This window comes from Lates calcarifer, linkage group LG7_1, assembly GCF_001640805.2.
Source record: "Lates calcarifer isolate ASB-BC8 linkage group LG7_1, TLL_Latcal_v3, whole genome shotgun sequence".
Taxonomy (NCBI): Eukaryota; Metazoa; Chordata; class Actinopteri; family Centropomidae; genus Lates; species Lates calcarifer.
The window spans coordinates 6,833,175-6,852,696 of NC_066839.1; the positions used below are offsets into that span (position 1 = coordinate 6,833,175).

A 19,522-nucleotide genomic window follows, 5' to 3' on the forward strand; every position below is an offset into this window, starting at 1 on the left:
GATGTGGCAGAGGGAAAGAGACGGGCTATTTACCAAAGGTCATTATCTCAAATCAAGGATTGTATGTAGTGTAATATAGAGATTTTTCTGTTCCAACAAATGTGCACAGATTACTGTCAGCAGAGGTGTTTCTGTAGATTTTTTATGTTTTAAGTCAAAATCATCACTATTCTGTGAAATTTAAATGACAAGACTTGTATCATTTCTGTGGTGCATTTCTGTTTCATGCTACCAACCCAGCTGGTTCATGACGTGTGAATCGCAAACCACAACTCACATGATCAAGCAGCCACATACAGGCATGTGCCCCTTCACCAAGCACAGGCAAACACAAAACCAGTGCAAACTAAGACCGAGGAAAATTCTATCAAGTCAAACTTAAGAGCACATTCAGAGCATCATGCAGTTCCTCCTCCATCCAGCAGGGAAACAGAGTTGTTTTCTCATTCAGACATGTCTGAAGGCTCAGGGCAATCTAAGGCTTGTCACTACCAATGTTAGACTTAATTCATCATCCTATTATCTATGGAGAGAGAGGCAGAGACTGCAGCCCAAATCCATCCAAAAGAGAGCAACACACCGAGTTAAGACAGACACACACTCTCTCACACACACACATGTACGTGCAAAGAACAACACAAGGCAGAGAACGGGCAGATTTCAACCACCTCCACAAGGTTTTGCATTTCATTTAAAAAATTAGCTACGCTTTAGAAAGGAGTGATTAAGTGCCTGCCTGTCTCTTTCACTGTCTCTCTCTACTGTATCTGCAGAAACATTCCAACTTATGACACCACCATCTTCTAATACATGCTGACTCTGTGAATAGTTAGCATTAGAAAAGGTATGAGTTTCCGGTCGACGTGACATGAGGGCTAAACAGTGAGACAGTGTGGCAGTCCATTATTCAAACCCCGAGATCCCATTCAAACAGCTGCCTCTGTGCATTAATGGATCACCTCAACACAGGTGCTGCTTCCTATTGGAATTCCCCTTTCGTTTACTGCGGGGTCAATAGCAGCCGAGGGACTGCTTCACTATCGATCTCTGTGGTCTATTTCTGGAAGGTGCAGTGTCAGGCCGAGCACCTACTCAGAGCTCTGAGAAAGAGAGGGCCATCAACAAGTTTACCCCTGATCTTTTGTGTTTCTCTGCATGACATATTAACAGCATGTAGGTCGACGCTGCGTTCTTGTTCACAAACATGTACGATACTCACCAGATTCTGCTGACATAGCCAGTAAAACTGCTGAAACTTTTGAGACATTAGTAGCTGAGCACTTCCCACTGCACTCCGGATTTTTCCTAGGACTGGAGGACACAAACACACATGCACAGATAGAGAAGGGGAGAGAGAGAAGCGACAGAGAAAAAGAGAGATTCTGGTTTTACCACTGACAGCTTGGCAAAGACTAACATGTTGAGCAATGCCTTTCAGCCAGTCATTCACAAGGAGCCAATCTGCTCAGAAAATGTTTATCACGATTCAGTGTTTTCATAGTCAACATGACAGTTAATACTGTGAATGTTCACTTTGGCTATACTGTTGTACTGCAAAAATCATGGAGTACACACCATGAAAGCATTGACCTCAGACAACAAATGCTTGCTCGAAAAGAATGGACTCACTCTCCTCCGACAGGTCATGCTCCTCAGCCTCCCTCTCCATCTCTTTGCACCATCCCTCCAACCGCTTGGTTTCATTGTGAAGGAGCTGCATAAACCAGCTGCCGTCCCTGCGAAGGGGGGACACGCGGCCTGTCTCAGTGCTCTCCAGGCTGGGTTCCACCAACCAGGGTTCAGGCTGCGGACTGGGAGGCCCACTGGAAGGCCGATAGTCCTCCCTGTAACTGAACAGGCCCTGCGTGCGCACCGTACGGATGGCCCCATACTGCGTGGGCGTGCTGGGCTCAGAGTGGCGACCGAAGGCACCACCGAACTGCAGGCCCTTGTCCTCCATGGAGGGAAAGCCCTCTAACTCCATGTCTGCTTGCACTGCAGTGGTCACACTGTTTGAGCGCTTGAACCGCCCATGCCTGCCAAGGACAATGGTAAAATGTAAATATACTTCCTTGAGAACAAAGAAGAACTTGGTTTATCTGTGCTACGTACCGTTTTTGATCCTCCACCTGGATCCCTATAGAATGGAACTGGGGAAGGCCTTTACTTTCAGTCTCAGAGTCTGTCACAGTTTCCACCTGGTAAATACACATAACAGAACACTTTTCAAATGATCAGCATTCACAACAGAGATAAACAAACACACTGCTACCACTCAAAAGGACAGCTTTTCACTTATCACACAGAATTCAAGTTTTAAGCAACAAGATTGTTGGGTGTGTTGGTTCTGAAAGGGGCTTTTAACATTTCCAAAAAACCTTTAGAAACCGATACATGAAAACATCTGTTCAAGAGTTTCCAAAGTTGCAAAACAGCCTATTTTTTTACACATGCAGGCCTGTAATAATCTTGCTCACACCAAAGTGCTAAACAGGAACCATAAGAGAGGTTGGCAGTCAGGAATGAATTGACACCACCCACCTATCCTTCCTGTTCTGCAGAAGGTGGAGGGGTGGTAGAGACAAGTCAGTGCCGCTGTGAGAAACCAGTGCTTGTATATATGTATGAATCAGAGACAAGACCAGTCTGGACTAAAAATACAGCATACATGGTCCCTGGGATAACATTTGATGCTTTCTAAGGTTGCGAATTGTCATCTGTAGAGACTGAAATGCACAAATGCATTGTTTCCAGTTTGTTGGATGAATAAGTTCAACCTTATCAAGAATTTTGGTACAAGAGAAACTCTTCATTTGGAATAGAATTGTCACCTAGGTGGATTTCTGTTTCACTGCTGGCACACTGTCCAAAATTGTTAACAGCTGGACACATTTTCTTAGACACTATGCTTGGGATTGCCCACAGGAACAATATAGTCCACACAGGCAGCTATCTCCAAAGTTGGGGCTAATGACTGAGGACAGTTGCCTTCAGGAAAGGTTGGGGCAAACTAAGTTAGTCAGACAGTTTGCACACAAAGCATAGTTCTTCTTTATCTTGGGGTTGTTCAGTTATGGGCAGCAAAAAGTCTTCAAGGGGTAAAGCACATAAATCACAGACCGGATCAGAGAAAGGGAGAGAGATTAGAATATTACCCCTCACTGCTGGTGCTGTTAAATAAGTAATCTCCAGGTAGTTGTACATCCTGACACATGTAAAGGTCAACAAGACTCCAAAACCTTGCCGAGTCCTTCACACAGACTGGTACATTTGGTAACATCTCAAATATGACAAGATTAACTAATTTGCACACTTGTAGTTTTATCACTGGTTCAACATTTTTTAAGTCTGTATCCTGCAGATGTGTAAATGAGTCATCTTTTTAAATAAAACCTAGTCCTCTTGTTGTTTGATACTAGACTGTTTTTTGTCTTTTTTTTGTTGTTGTCTTTTTCCATCCAGGATGATCCATGGTGACATCTACAAAAATCCATTGTAATTTTCCTCCATGGACAAAAAAGAGTATTTGGTTGATTTAAATTTATATGACTGAGAGCCAAGAGATGTTTTCACTCTCGATTCTACTGGACAGCTCTCTTACATATTAACAATGTGACTATCAAATGAGAGCCAGCACCAGACAGAAGAAGACAGATGAGATTGGTGTGATTAGTGTGAAGGCTGGGTGATGAGTAAAAAGATAGCAGCGTTGAGTGACACTGTTTGTTCTGTCATTACCTGTATCCCAATAGAGGAACGTGGGGTTTTGAGGTACTCCTCGGCCTTGGACACCAGCACTGCTTTGTCGCATGTCTGGACGGAGGTGTGGCTGCCCAAAGATGTGAGCCTCTTGCCTGCTGCTGACTCCATGGCCATGGTGACCGCCTTGGTGCTGTCTAGGCTGTCTGTGGAGCTGTAGATGGGACGGCCGAGGCTGTCCGTGGTCCACAGACCGCCCCGTGGATGCCTGCCCTCCTGGTAGGCATCTTGGGTGGACTCTGTACTGCTCTGGGCTGTCACAGAGATAAGAGGCTTGGTGGTGGTGCGCGGGGGCACAGGAGGTGGAGTCTTCTTGTAACTGGGAGGATATGATACCACTGGATAGCACAAGCAGGATGAGAGGACAAGGACAAGGCAAGACAAGGGTAGAGGATAAAATAAAACATGAGTATGAAAAATGTGGCCAAAAGCTGACAAGGGCCAAATGCTGCAGTACACCTGTATCACACAGTGTGTGATAGAAGAGTGTCATAGCATGATGAGAGATTAGGCATTAGAGCTCTTAAAGCGAGGGAAATGTCAGTAAGGTGAAAAGCTATGGCAGCTTTGTAATATGTCTGTGTTTATTGCGGAAGTGCAATAAAGGATTATGGGAAAGATTTGTTCTTTCAAGTGCAAATGAGAATTTGATGGTAATCCATCCAGATGGACCTCACAGCAGAATTGGACATGTACCAACTCCACTTACTATTTTTTGCAAAGCTATGATAAAACACTGACTTAACATGTAGTTGTTCAGATGATTTTTTAAAACATAGTTTAGAAAATGGAAAAGAAAATAGCACTCTAGTTAGTTCCTGGGTAAATAAGTCACAGAAAAATACATTTAACCTTAATGTCAGATTTCAAGTGGAGCGTTGTTATCTGGTACACAAAACAAGACTGAACTGAACTGAACTGGTTACAAACTGGATATATCTCATTTGTTTTTCCAAATATTAAATTATTAAAAGTTATCAAACTGGCTAAATCATGGGATGAATTAAGAGCAGAGCTATAGATGATTCTACTGTATCTGTCAAGGGTACTAAGGTGTTTGAAAGTCTCTTCTTAAAGTTAAAAAGAATCTGTAAGAATCACAGAGTAAAATAAGACTGTGAATCATGACTCAGTCTTTATATAGATATATATTGTGTCAAGACACACCTATATTGGCCTCTTCTGTCATTCATCCCTTCAGTGCAATTCCTTTAGTCTTCCGCTTGTGATGTTCCTATTCATTTCCCCATCCATTATTTATACCAACAGTTAAATATTCAGCATACTGAATATTTTAGCTAATATAGCAAGATTGTTGTGCTTTGTCTATTCAAACACATACTGTTTACTTGCACCTAAACAGGTGCAGGCACAGCCCCTACCATAGTACACAAACACACACACACACCACTCTGGATTACAGGTAATTAAATGCAATGAGAAATACGAAACCACAGGGAAGTCTGTTAAGCTAAATCCAGTCACAGACTTGACTTCCTTCCAACTTGAAGGGGCTGCAGTTCTGCAAGACACAGTGGGTGGATACCAAAATGAAAAGAGCACAGTGACTCAGGCAACACGCAACTCCACACAACCTATTTTTACATCCTCTACCCGTTTGACTTACTCTCTAAACCAAAAATGTTACAGATCATTTGGTACCAGCTAAAACCTGAATGATTAATGTCCACATTTCTGTCCTCTGGTATCTATTTCCTGCAGTTGCCTTGCATTACTTTGCTAATTCAACACATTTAAACTTATTAGATTTTTTTTAAAACTGGAAAAATCTGATCATAAAACTGTAGCAATACTGTAGTAGGAGATGAAATGATAGTAGGTTAAAGACCCTTCCTGATGATCTTTTTAAAGATGTGTGAAACAAACACACAGTTACTTGTTTATTAAATACACCTACACTGTTCACAAAGATTGTAATGTTCAGTTTTTGTTGGACCTGTTTCAGAGTGGTGTTGATTCAACTGTATGATCACCCCGGAGGCTGCAGTTTGTGTTGATGTTGAACTTGTTCACACCCATTTATATCACAATATCAAAAACACCTCTCTGTAGCCTACAGTATAACGCAATACAGTTCAACAGCACCACAAACTACATCCTCCAAAATGATCATGGTCGAATCAATATCTTTTAGAAATTAGAATTATACCCATCATGACAATAGGAATTACTGCAGGACTGTTGTATTGAGCCTTTATAAGTTTTAGCTGAGTTTACCTGGCAACTGCCATTATAGTACATAAACTACTTTTTCTCCTAGCAACTGACATTCTAACTAAAGATATCCATCCAGGTTATAAATTTATATTACATGTACAATACAATATATTAGTTCCTATTTTTTTGGCTGAGTTGCTCCCCCTGGCAGTCCAAATGAAAGTGATAATTCAGTTTCTTGTATACTTTTGAGAGATGAAATTCTATAGATGTTACCTACTCAAATTACAAAAAACAATTATCTTCTCTTATCTGTTGTGGTGGCATGTAAAGACCAGCTAAATCACAAGGAAATGCTAATGTGTCACAGTAAAGTTTGAATTTTTCGTGCCGTTACATACTGTGGGTTTCCAAACAACCAGGTTTCTCCTCTTGACAGCATGAATGTGCACAGCAGCCGACCAATGAGTCAAGAGATGTATTGTTTCTAAACTGTAAATGTGGGCTGATGGTGGCACTGGAGGAAAGGTAACAGGGTTTCCAGCGCTGTCTTGAGAGTGTGAATGAGCACTAAGTTGATAACAAAGAGAGACAATTGAACAGTCACAGAAGTAATGAATGTGACTGTACTCCCACATTAGGATAATGATAAATACTCTAAATTAGCCTATCACCAGACTGTAAGTTGAGTCATCACTACACAGTTCTTCTGCAATTCATTCATATGTATCTTTTAATGCTTGCTTAAATGAATTGACATTTGACAACACATTTGTTGCCTTATACACCCACATTTATGTGCTGGGCACAGTCACACAATTATTTGTTTAAATTAATGTTCTTTAGTGAAGACATTTGACTCCTCCTGGTCTGTCACATCATCACACAATAGGCTTGCCCTACTCAAGCTGAAAAAAAGAAAAAAGAAAATTTATAGTATATTGCAATAACACTGAGTGGACACCAGATGTCCTCCAATAGACTCTACATCATGCACCTAGAGCTCTATCTGAGTAGGACTGGATTATGTCTCTGTTCAGGAATTTCACTAGTAGAGTTATTATCAAGTATTTTTATGTGTCTATGCTATTTGTATATTTTTAAGGGCTTATAATACCTAGAGCTCAATATGAAACAGCTAGAGGAGCTGAAGTCACTGAATAGGAATTCTACACCATAAAGTGTCAAAGTTCATTTGTTAAGGTTGATTTGAATAGAGGTTGAATGTAGCTAGGTACATTTACTCAAATACCATACTTAAGTGGACTTAGTAAAAGGTCTGAATACTTTTTTCTTCTACCGAAATGAAGATCTTCCACAAAAAGTGTCCTATTGCAAAGGGTCAAATACATCTGTAGTAGTGGTGTGATTTGACAGCAGCTGCAGTAAATGTAGTGGAACTAATCTCAGACTAAAGTGTCCAGTCACAGGGTACTATGTGACAAAAATGTGACTGCGTTGAATGAGAAAACCTCTGCAGATATCTTATCCTCTCCGACATAATATCAGATTCAATTCAGAGTCAAATATTTCAATAGCTGGTGAACTGATTCAAGTGCTGTTCAAGTGACAAATTTTGTCTGGTTCCAGGCAAAATATTGTGGAATTATTTGGTGATATTTCCAACAGTTATCTCTCTGAATGTGGTGTGCCTCATTAACAACCATGAAGGAACAACCTTAAGTCTTAAAATGCTGTGGTAAATAGCATCAGTTCCTCGTGCTCAAAGTTCAGGTTCTTCTGTCTAGACCTACCAATTTATATTGGCATTAAAAAATCACACAGGTAATTCAAATGTAAAAGAAGAAGAGAATCAAATGTTGGCACTGACAGTATAGCCTCAATAATCCATACTGACCAGACTGTGACAAGACCTGTCACAGTCTGTGTAGGAGGCGCTTTACTTTTTCTTAACTTGAAAAGTTCCCACTCTCTCCACCTACATATAAGACCTACAGTTTAATTAAATGCTAAATAATGTTCAACATACAGCAGGAGCAGCTGAACACAATAAATCACTAACTGAGAAGATCTAGAAAAAGCAAGTTGAGGAGAAGAAAGTACATTTGCAGAACTACAGCAGCTTTTTTCTTTTAAATGCTATAGTCTTAGTTGAAAGTTTGGCAAAGGGAAGCATCCTGTCCTTTGTGTAGTCAGTTGTGCCTGGCTATGTTTGAATATGATTGTTTGGCTTAGCACTGCTGCACTGGGCAGATCAGTAAACAGACCCACACACTGGAGATGAAGCCAAGACTAAATGGACCTGAATGTCATGCTATAAAATTCTGTTGCTGCTGTGCTTAAAAGTATAGTATTTGTAGTATTTACAGGTAAACAGTGAGGGCCCTGGTAGTTTTTGCTTTCAAAACAGACATTTGTACATATCAACAGCCCCCTGCAGCTCTGAAGCAGGAACATGCTTCTGCATCACACAAATTAACCAGCATACACTTTATCTTCATGTATTCTCCTCCCTCTCCTCACTAGTATCCAACCTGGCTATATTCTGTGGCCACTTCTAACTTCATTAAGGCTCATGATGAATCATGACACATCTTGAACAGCTGGGGAGCTGCACTACAGAAAGAATTAGTCTCCTTGATGGGTGGATTGTCAAGAAATTGATTTATGAGCTCTCGGATAATCAATTAATTGTTTAAATTGTATGTCAAGCACAGATATCTAACATACTTTGGATCAAAATTTTGTACTTTTTTTCTACCTACTATCTACCTACTTACTCTGTTAAGTAGTAATTGTAAATATTTGGCTTTTGCACAGTTGGTTGGGCAAAAGACTCAAAAAGCAACAAAACAAACAAAAATAACAGATTAATGAAAAATAATCTCTAGTTGAAAAATGTAATTCTACTTTCCCTTTAGAAATGTATAAAAGAAAATACAACAGAATACACACCTATGAGATTAATGTTAGATGTGAAAATGTAAATTGTGCTTTTAGATGAATATGTTGAATTACAAATAGAGTGCAGACTGATTACAGGAATATTCCAAAAAAAAAAAAAAAAAAAAAACTGGGATTATATCGTTACATTAGGAATTCATATATATCATATACACTTAAATTGTATTAATGTATCAGAAGCCCCCATCTGCATCCACTCATCATCATCGTTTTTTTTTTCTTTTGCATGTCACACATAAACATATTTACAACATCAGTAGCCTATACTGGGCTACAAACAGCAGACTAAACTACCTCCATTTGTTCTGGGCTGTTACGTTACGTCTTTACGTACTGCGTTCGAGATAACGTCAAACCAACGTTCGCGGACAACAACACGACAGGTATGGCACTCTGCTACCAAGAAGCTAATACCGGATAAACCAAAGTGTTTGTTCAACAACAGGCTTGGAAATGACCAGAGAAACGTAAGTGCTTTTATGAGTTCTATGGACGTTTTGATGTATAGTATATATGTTTCGACATAAAACCGCCAGAATCCGAAACGACGCAAAAATGTAGGCTACGTTAACGCCGCTACGTCAGCGACATAGCCGCCTATTTTAGCCGTATTTAACAAACGGCCTACAGTTTACAAGTTGTTGGAGCTTGAAATATACTGAGTTCATTGGACTGGACAGAGAAGTAAAGCTAGTAGAAGTATAATTAGCTGTCCTTATCCAGCGTTAACCAAATACAACCAGAGCCACCTGTGAAGTCTATAAGGGGTGTGTTTCATTTTAAAAGTACGACATACAATGTTATATAAAAGAAAAATCATGGTGTATTTCAGGTAGATGTTTAGGTTTATTTACTTTTTCTGTCATTTCTGTGTGTTAGCAAGACCAGCCGGACCCCCTCTGATACCCATGGATGTATGATTGCAACTGAAAAGTAGTTTGCAAAGTTTAGAGCTTGTATGGAGCAGAGAAGAGATGGAGACGGACTGGTACCTGGAGGTGGCTGAGCGCGGTCCACACTGCAGGAAGTAGGGAGACGAAACTGAATCCCTGCAAGGAGCAAGCAGCACCAGTTAGAAAAGGACAGATACAGGTATCGCACACGAATGCACAAAAGGTCTAAAGTTCATTACAACTATTCAAAATATTTTTTTTCTCTTTGCTTATCCAGTTATCAGATAAGTCAGTAACAGGCAGGGAGAGAGAGAAACACAGACATGCTCAATTTCAATAGTTAGAAGTGGGTCATATCAGTGTTTTTTCATTTCTTTTTTTAACCAGATGATGAATGTGCAGAGCAGAATGCACTTAGAGAAGATGCATTTGGTCTATAATGATTTAATAAAAGTAGGGTACATGTACAGTCTTACTGTAACAAATTCAGACACAACTTTATAACATAAGGAAGGGGAAAAAAATCACATTTGTGATTAACATTCATTATCCAGCATTTACTGTGTTTCTTTCTCCAAATGCAGATATCTTAATGGCACTGATGCAACTTGCAACTTGATGGGCAATGTTCATTGGCAGCAGTTTCTCAGGAGGTGCCTCAACCTTGTTTACATGTCTGACATTTAGGATCTTATTGCCAGAGACATTTGAATATGTATTTGTTTAGATTGTTTACTTGTTCTGTTTTGTCTCTGACAATATTATCCAAAAATGTCTTTGTTCATTATTAAACCAGCAACAGAATCACAATGTAAAGCTCAAGCCTTTGAAGAATATTTGCCAAGGTTGATATGAAATTTGCCCATCTGCATTGTCCTAATTAAACATATTAAACATGTACTATGATGTTGAGATCAGTCGATACTTATCAGGCTTGGCTCAATCAGTAAGTCAGTAATGCGCTAAAACATACAGCAGGAGATAACATGCATCATCTGAATCTGAAAACAGACAGCTACACCTTATGTTGTACATACATATAAGACACAGCAGAAATTATTAAAACACAAATATGAAAATCAAGTCATGATAAAATGTTTGAAATTCAGGATTCAGTAAAACCAATTAAAGTTTTCTAATTAACATGTTAAATGGTGACATAATATTTTTTTCAGATCTGATCTGTGGATATCATCTAAAGAATATTCAAATATTAAGTTTGTTTTTTTGTTTTTTGTTTTTTTAGCAGTGCAGTGTGTCTCTTGAGAGAGTCACAGAGCATTATAATTTTTTGAAATTAAGGCCAACAAAACATGTCGTGTGCAGACAAAGACTTAGAAGAAGACACAAAGACAAGTCATTATAATCAACTACTGAATTAGCCACTCCACAACTGTAGAGAAATGCCATAAGCATTAATCTTGAATTGGAAAATTTAAGTCTTTGTCAAGTGGCATCTATGTAAAGCTAACAAATGAAGTGTAGACAATTAGGAAACAAAGAAAATCAGACAGAATGTGCTGAGAGAGACAGACGAAGTACAGTTTTTAAACTAAAAAGCAAGACAGTTTTTCTCTTTTTCTATTTCTGGACTGCCCCTGGCGATGCAACAATATAGTATATTGAAAAGCATTGCATGTTGACTTTAACTTTAACTATTAATGTTCAGATTTTATACTGAATGGGGTATGATCACCCTGAAACTTCTATAACCAGTTTACTGCCTGTAAGTCCCTCTGTATTTCAGTTCATGAGCTCAAATCTTACTTTACATGAAGTGCAAGCACCCAGCTGTGCTTAATATAATTATAATCATGTGTCAATCCTGGAAAATTAAGGTATCATGCCTTTTTGTTTCACACCATATGCAGTTGAAATTCCCAATTGTTTATGTAGATACTATGAGGAAAACTATGGTGCTTATATGAACTTCATGTAAAGTGTGACCTAACATCATTAGTTCATACTTTTGGTAGAGAATATGGAAAACAGATTTTCACTCTCGTGCTTTTTCAACAAGCCCTCAAACCTTTTATTCCTTTGTGGTCAAGACTTAAATTTCAGAAAAATCGTTGCAAATGTTCTGACAGCGTCTCCTCTCGGTCCGACTCCCTCCATTTGTGCCAGAGGCCGTTCTTGCCATAGTTGTGGACTCAGACTGGCAAAGAGGCTGGTGAGATGCTGTTCTTACTCAGGTCAGGATGGATTGTGGTTTAATGGCGTACAATGACTGACAAGCTGCGTACATGAGCATGGGGGCTGAAGATGTAACAAAGTGAATGTGACTTCAGATTGTACTGACTGTGGAAATAGTACATATTTCTTTTATCAAAGTTAATAAACTGAAAAATCATTGTAGTTAAAGCCTAAAAATCTCAGCCTACAGCTTCATCTTGTTGCAGTAAAATTATTATCTCCCTCCTTAACAACTGGCTGTCAGAGCAATTAGCAGTGAGTGTATACTGTATATGGACAAACAAGATGAAAGCATTGTTTCTATTTTACGTAATTGCATTCATGTAAAATTTAGCCTATTCTAACTTTTTTAATGTAGATTGTTTATCACCAGCCACAACACAACATTCTTAATGTGAAAATAATTAAATATACTAGATGATTACTGTAGATCTTTCATTACATCAGTAAAAATGTCTATTCAGTGATGATTCCTGTGCAAAGTAATTCTTACTTGTGTACTGAAATAGTTTACAATGGCCTCTTCTTTTGAACATTTTTTGTTCAAAGAAATCCCTCCTCTAAATGTTTTCCTGAATAATGCATGTGCCTACCTAAATTACATCTCTTTAGTGTGTGCATTTTGCCTCAGGCAAAATAAATTACTATGTTTAGTAAAAAGAACACTGTACTTTGCAAAAAAAGAGCGAGCACTGACTATGGGGAATTTATTCTTTTTCCCTGTCAGTGTTACTATACCTGACCCAGCCTCTGTGAAGATACTTCCTCAGGCTTAGGATTGAGCTTGATTATGGCACTGGTGGTTTACAAAGATGGATGAGTGGATGGAAAGATAAATGGATTCATGAATGGATGAATGATTTGACATAGGACAACTAGCAGGACGTTAGGGTTTGTATAGGTCAAGAATTCCAGCTGATTCTGCTGGACTTCCAAAATTTGAAAACTGGGTTTGTGTAGCCCTTTTTTTTTTTTCAAGAGCTGTACAATACACAAGCATGTTGTTCATAGCCACATACATATATACATACAGTGGTGATGCCCCCATGGATGCAAGGTGGGTTAACCTTTTATGTATGATATATCACAACAAACCAATACAAATCAATGGCCTGAAAGTATAATGTCAACAAACCATCTCTCTGTCCATTTCCTTTGCCCCAATGATGAGGTAGTGGTTATGTCCCAAATAAATCCGCAAAAAAGTTAAACTTCTCTGGTTTTCACAGATACATATAAAAAGAATCAAGTAACTGAAAAAAGAGCCCCACTAGCAGCCTATTGAGGCTGTACAGTTCACTGTATCCTATAATCACAAAAATTGGACAAAACAAAGAACATATTGATCGTTTTGCTGTTGTAAGAGCCTAAGCAGTAGCTGGGTTAAAAACTTAAGCTGGTCTTGAATGCAGCACTATAAGAGGAGCTAAAGAGTTTACACTTAAAGCAAGGTTTGCCATTGCAAAGAACTGAATCTGCTGATCTGCTGAGCAAATTTTATTTTAAGCTGCCTGTTAGATTAAAATATTTTGTATGTACAAAGATAACACTTTTGTCAAATATTCAATTCAGTGGGGGTGTGTCCACTTTAACCTGATGGTGGCACTAGAGGAAAGATCATGGGTTCACCAAAAACTTTAATCTTTTGGGGATCTGAATATCAACAAATCTTTAATATGTTGCTTAAAGGACTGATAGACTATGGGCCCTACTGCTAGTGGAGCCGTTAAAGTAGGTGTTGTATAGTTGAGCAATGGCAGCTTAATATAGATTTTGCCACCAAATATAAACATTTTGTTATGAACCTTTTGAATAGAATTTCAGCCCTCACAATGTACATAGTGAGAGAATAGGATGTCCTAGACAAGCAGTGTAAAATCACTCATGGAACCAGTAACATCTGCCTCATATAACATTGTACATTCGAAGAGTTCTACTTTAAAGTTCGAACTTTAAACAGAGACATAACACTTTGCTATATGCCAGCATCTGCAACCATGTACTAGTTTTGAGTTCAAAATCCATCACCCAGCACCTTTAAAATTAAGTTTGAGTATTATCTATTCCTCTCCTCACAACTAATGTTAGAAAAATAAGCTGAATAGAAAATACCATTGGTGTCAAAATCACAACTACTGAAAGCAACCAACTTGACAACAAATCTGAAAAGGTCTTTTTATACATCAACAGCTGTGGCTTGTCCTCAATTTGAGGATGAAAACCCATTTCATGATATCAACTGAAAGCAGCATTGATTTGTGGTGGTTTGAAGAACAAAGCTGTTATGTTGGTCATAACCTGCCTTGCTGCATGCCAGGATCTATTTAAAATAAAGACACACTACTGTGTGCTGATTGTATTCCCCTCTCTTCACTTAAAGAAAATGTATACAATGGTTAAAGCAAGAGGGTGAATTGCTGCTACTAATGAATTTGAACAGAACTGTAATATTAAAACATAAGAAATAAAACAAACCAAATAAATAATTTTATGGATTTTGTAAAAGACTATAGATATCTTTAGATATCTCAGTTAAGGTGTGTTCCACTCGTGCAGTACGTGGAACAGTTACTCTTGTGTCTCACTCAAATGCAGTAGATGTTGTACAAAAAATGCCAGTGTGCTAACACAAGGCCAACATGTGGGACAATAATCAACAGTTTTGTTAGTTTTGTTCTTTTGATTTGTTAAACTCAGTATGCATTAGGCATAATCTTGAAAAATCCATTGGATTCAATGTAGAAACAGATGAAAACATATAAATGTATTAAACATACTTAGTGAGTATGATGGCATCTTCAACTTATCATATATCTTATTTTTAACAAGTGGAAAATGTCAATGAGTCAGACAAAATGCATGAAAAACTGAATTAACAACATATAAAAAAATATATAATAAAGTGGTTCCCTACCAGACCTACCGTACTCTCTACGCCCCCCAGCTAAGCTACGGACGCCTGAAATGGGGGAAAAAAGAAAAAAGAAAAAAGAAAAACCAAAACAAAAATATGATAGCTTAGTAGAAAAGCAAGGCATATTGAGAGGGTCAAAATAAAAGACAGTGTGCCAGACCCATGCTGTGTATTTGCATCGTGTGAAAATGTGTGCACGGCTTACGATGGACACAAAAAATACTATTTATGCAACAGGTCAGTTTCATCTTTGGTTGCGATAGTAAAGCTATGACCCCCATTTTTCCATTTAAATTACCATAAACATAAACATCATCAACATTTTAATCCATTGTTTTATATCAATTTATGAAAAATACATAAGGCCAATAAAAGTTGTAAATGAAAATTCACAAGAAACACCACAATAAGCAAAAACAAAAAAAGAAAAAAATTGAAAACAAAAGTACCACGTACTGATTTCATTCGTTTAACAAAATAAGCATAAGCTAACAAATGCAGGCTAAACTATGGTTTTCAAAAGGATGCTTTATAGCTTTGACAAAATCTGATTCACTGAACAATGCAGTCTGAGATCCCTGAAAATTGCAACATGATAGATGCAAAACAGAGTAGCATGTTTTCTCCAAGAAACCTTGAATAAATGCAGGAAAAATAACACATGGGTAGAAAAGGATTTATATTCAAGCAGTGTTACAGGTTCAGGCGAGATCAGATTCCATCCAAAAACCTTTGTCCTGATAACTGGACATCACAGAGTTGGCACAGTTGTTGCATCAGATCTCTGGATGACAACAGAATGTAAACAAAAACTCATGGGGTAATTGACTACATACTGTAACATATTAGATAGACAGTGCAGAATTTTTTTTTTTTTTTTTTACAAATAATCATATATTTCATTACACAAAATATGGTTGCATGGTTAAAAAATAATGGTAAATACCCTTTGTCTATTTCTTCTTCAGTCTTTTTTTAAAATGTATAGCTTTTATGAATATATTTTTAAAATAATATCTAGATCAATATCTGTATTTTTGCTACATCTCAACTTTTTTTTAAGGGAAGGGTAATTTCTTTGGGCTAAATGATGAAATGGAAATGAAACACTGGATTAAACCTATTTAGCATGGATGAGTTCCCTGGCATCAGTCACTAGTTTGCAGTTCAATTGGATATAGATTTAGAGGAATGTTAAGCATTTGTACAGCATATCCAATTATATAATCACAGGCTTTGTCTTATGATTTTGTTGTAGTCATTAAATAGATTTTCAATGTGTGATGCGCATATCATTTTTCATTTCCTTTGTATATGATGTCACAAAGCACATGGATGCTACTACATAGCAGGAATCTCAGGAATCTCACCAACAAACTGTTGGATTCTGGTATACCTATAAGCTAAAATGGGAGAAATGTGAATGAAACAGCTGTTTTGCAGGAAACACTAAAACAGCCTTTAGTGTTGCCCATGGCTCATGCAAAAATAACAAAATAAAATAAATATTAGTTTAAAAAAGAGCCACCAATATTTTCTGAAAACATCATTCCATTTCTGGCATTGCTGATTTGTGTGAAGGCTTAACATAAACACCTAATATCTATAACTCCAAATATTTAGATGACATAAAAGTACAACAAAGAACAAAGGACTTGCATAGAATGAATGAATGTAGATTGGAGACATCGTGATTGGCCAGTCTTCAGCACCTTTAAATTACTTTGCATTCCCCAAACAATGGGAATAAATGTAAGTAAGGAATGCCATTGCAATCCCCTCGTAATCACTCAAAAAGCAAAAATATGAATACAAGCCTTTCCAAAGTGTTTTTTTTTTTCATATATACTGTATATATATTTATATATTAAAATGATTATAGGCTAAATGTTGTCACAGTCATATGCCTTTCACTGAAATCATTTATGATTTATGATAAACCAGCTTTTGGATGATTTGTGAAGTTCTTTTGTTTGGGTTTATAACAATAGTAAATAGGTTAGAAGCTTTTAAAAAATGCTTATTCTGTATTGCAAATAGTGGAGAATGGCAACAATACATTTTAGCTTATTCCTTACCTTTTATTCTTTGTACCAAAACCTCAGGTTCAGAGTTATGGAGTTGCTGCCAAAAATTATCAGCACAACATGCCTTAATATAGTGTTCCTTTGTAACACATATATTAGATTATCAAGGCAAATGAATCTTTTAGCTCGGAATTTGAGCTCAGGTTTAATGAGTGGCTTTAACAGGTGTTTGGGGTGGAGCTACTGCAATGACTGAAAAGGAAATGTTTGCCTTTTTTTCTTTTGTGGCTTTAATTTCGATCTTACCACTAGTACAACCTTTTTCTAAATATCATCTTTTCAAAATGCCACTTTTTCTGCAAGTGTCATCTTTTGGTCGTGCAAAGGGGAAGTAGATCCACTCTCTTTATAAAGTGAAAGATGTAGCCTCTCCTTTATTAAAAGTCCTTTTGCAAGGTTCACATTTCAGTCAGGGGTCTGATACATACAGGCCTCCCATGGTCCTGTGCTGTAGTGATCATCCAGAGATAAGTGCTGTCAAACGTGGAGATGTTTGTTGTTGGCCTCAGTTCCATGGGCCTCAGTATTAACTTTGGTACGCCATGTTGGTACAATGGGACAATGGAGCGGATGAGAGGTTGAGGGGAATGCCAGACGCTAATGAGCAACTATTATTTTATGAGTAACAGACAAAATGAGCAATTGGCCAAATATAGCAAATGATTGAGGGCTCCCACCCATTAAGGTTTGACAGGAGCCCAGCTAAGCCATCACTAGTGAGGCGGTGTTAGTACATTCAGTGGTACTATACTGCACCTCTGGGGACATATCGGAGAGGTAGAGGCCCTCAGTGGCTCTGATTGTCTACTCATAGGGACCAATGTTTCTCTGTTATCTTTCAGCAGTGATGAACCACCCCAGCATGAAAAATTCCACCATTACCAGAGAAATGTGGCATTTAAAAAAGCTGAATATGGTAGAATTTTGTCCAAATCTCTAACGATAATTTACTAGAACAGTAAATCCAAATCAATACTTGTTAGACCATTTCCTCTAAAGTAAACATGAATGGATAGGTAGGACACTTTACCAAACATTTAAGAACCTCCTGTCACCACTGCACGAAAAACAATAGGTGAAACACTGGTATTAACTACCAACTTCCTTATGAAGTGCACAAACATCTGGATGAAGAACATGATGAAATAAATGGAGGCAGACCTCAAAGACTGGAAAAAGTGCTGTGTTTGGTTTAGAACCACAACTACTGCTTTAACCCCTCTCAGCGCTGTCAACACAGTATGTTTAGAACTGCAAACAGTACAAGTATTGAATATAAGTTTCTCTATATACAAAATGGTACATTTATATACATATACAGAGTTTGAACATGAATGCAGTTTGTGCAGGAATGAACTGAAGCCAATACATTCATACTTCATGATCGCTGTGAATCCCCCTTACTGTCCCCTCTACATGCTGTTAGACTTTGAAATCAGTCACAAATGATTCATCGTAAACAACTTTAGCCAGGGACTAAGTCCATAAAGCCTTGAGACAGTGTCATCCATACATTATTCCAGAGGATTAGGCTTTTATGAATTTTCTAGGGCTTATTATAAGTTGTTGTCATCTGTTGTTTATTAAATTATTATACTTACTTCTGTATGCTGTGTTGTCCACGAGTTCGCCATTGAGAACAATTTTGTAAGTTGGAATTTTTCAGAATGCCCATTTCAACTGGAACTGGCTACAAAATGGATGAAGGCCATGGCAGAGGAATGCTTTGATTAGAATAACTAAAAAGTAAATTATATATCAATATATTAATAAATAATGTATTTATCCTTTAATGCATTCATTAAAAAACTAGGGTTATAAAGTTATTCACAGTATTTTTTCAGTATACTCAGGTGCTTAAGAGAATGTTTCTACATGAAGAGAAACTGGAATGGACATGAGCTTGAGCTATTCAAATTCATGTGCAGAAACAGACCAACATATGCCTCACCTCACAATGGCTGATTATTGAGTTTTATCATTAGATGACCCTCACATTTCCAATCAAGTTTGCTGTAATTGACTTTTTCTCTGAAGGTTGGGTATTTAAGACAGTGGAGGGAAGATAATGCTGCACTTGTTGGCACTTGAGGATCTGAACATCAGCCACATTCTCTCCCACATTCTTATGTCACCTCATTCTGGTGTAAAACATAATCATTCTCATTTATTCCATGGCTAAGCAAGACACTTATTAAAAGATTGCTTGAACAACACTGTAACCTGTTCAAGAGATGACAGACTCTGTGTCTGCATAGAGTAAAGGGACATCTAACAACAGCACTTCCCTTCCTTTCTCTGTAAATGTCAGGTTTTAACCCTGGCTTCCTCATCTCATTTTATAGTATGCGTAGAATGGGAATGATTAGAATGACATAGACAAATATGACATGGGCCCACTGGTGTACTTTCTGCTCCACAGTTCTAAACTGGCACTTCTGTGACCACCTGTGTGGCCACCTGAGTCCGCCTGCTTATGGGTCTTTTGCTTTTTGATGATCTCCCATGGGAAGTCCTCAATTGGAAGTGGGCTGGCAGGGCTGCCTGACCCCTCTGGCGTGCTTTCAGGG

At 38.0% G+C, this 19,522-nt stretch overlaps 1 protein-coding gene and 1 long non-coding RNA gene across 2 annotated transcripts in view; one reads left to right on the top strand and one right to left on the bottom strand.

Annotated features, from left to right (window-relative positions):
* The window catches only part of LOC108873470 (disks large-associated protein 2), a 94,872-nt gene that overhangs the window by 10,901 nt on the left and 64,449 nt on the right, over nucleotides 1–19,522 (bottom strand). The window contains exons 6-11 of the mRNA XM_051071809.1: nucleotides 14,866–14,910; nucleotides 9,855–9,911; nucleotides 3,739–4,097; nucleotides 2,113–2,198; nucleotides 1,630–2,036; nucleotides 1,220–1,311 (exon numbers count right to left, since the gene is read on the bottom strand). Coding sequence (XP_050927766.1) covers nucleotides 1,220–1,311; nucleotides 1,630–2,036; nucleotides 2,113–2,198; nucleotides 3,739–4,097; nucleotides 9,855–9,911; nucleotides 14,866–14,910 — 1,046 coding nt within the window. The remainder of the gene's footprint in view (nucleotides 1–1,219; nucleotides 1,312–1,629; nucleotides 2,037–2,112; nucleotides 2,199–3,738; nucleotides 4,098–9,854; nucleotides 9,912–14,865; nucleotides 14,911–19,522) is intronic.
* Nucleotides 9,211–19,522, top strand: part of LOC127142655 (uncharacterized) — a 64,278-nt gene continuing 53,966 nt past the window's right edge. Inside the window, exons 1-2 of the long non-coding RNA XR_007813609.1 lie at nucleotides 9,211–9,329; nucleotides 9,742–9,954. This is a non-coding gene — a long non-coding RNA (uncharacterized LOC127142655). The remainder of the gene's footprint in view (nucleotides 9,330–9,741; nucleotides 9,955–19,522) is intronic.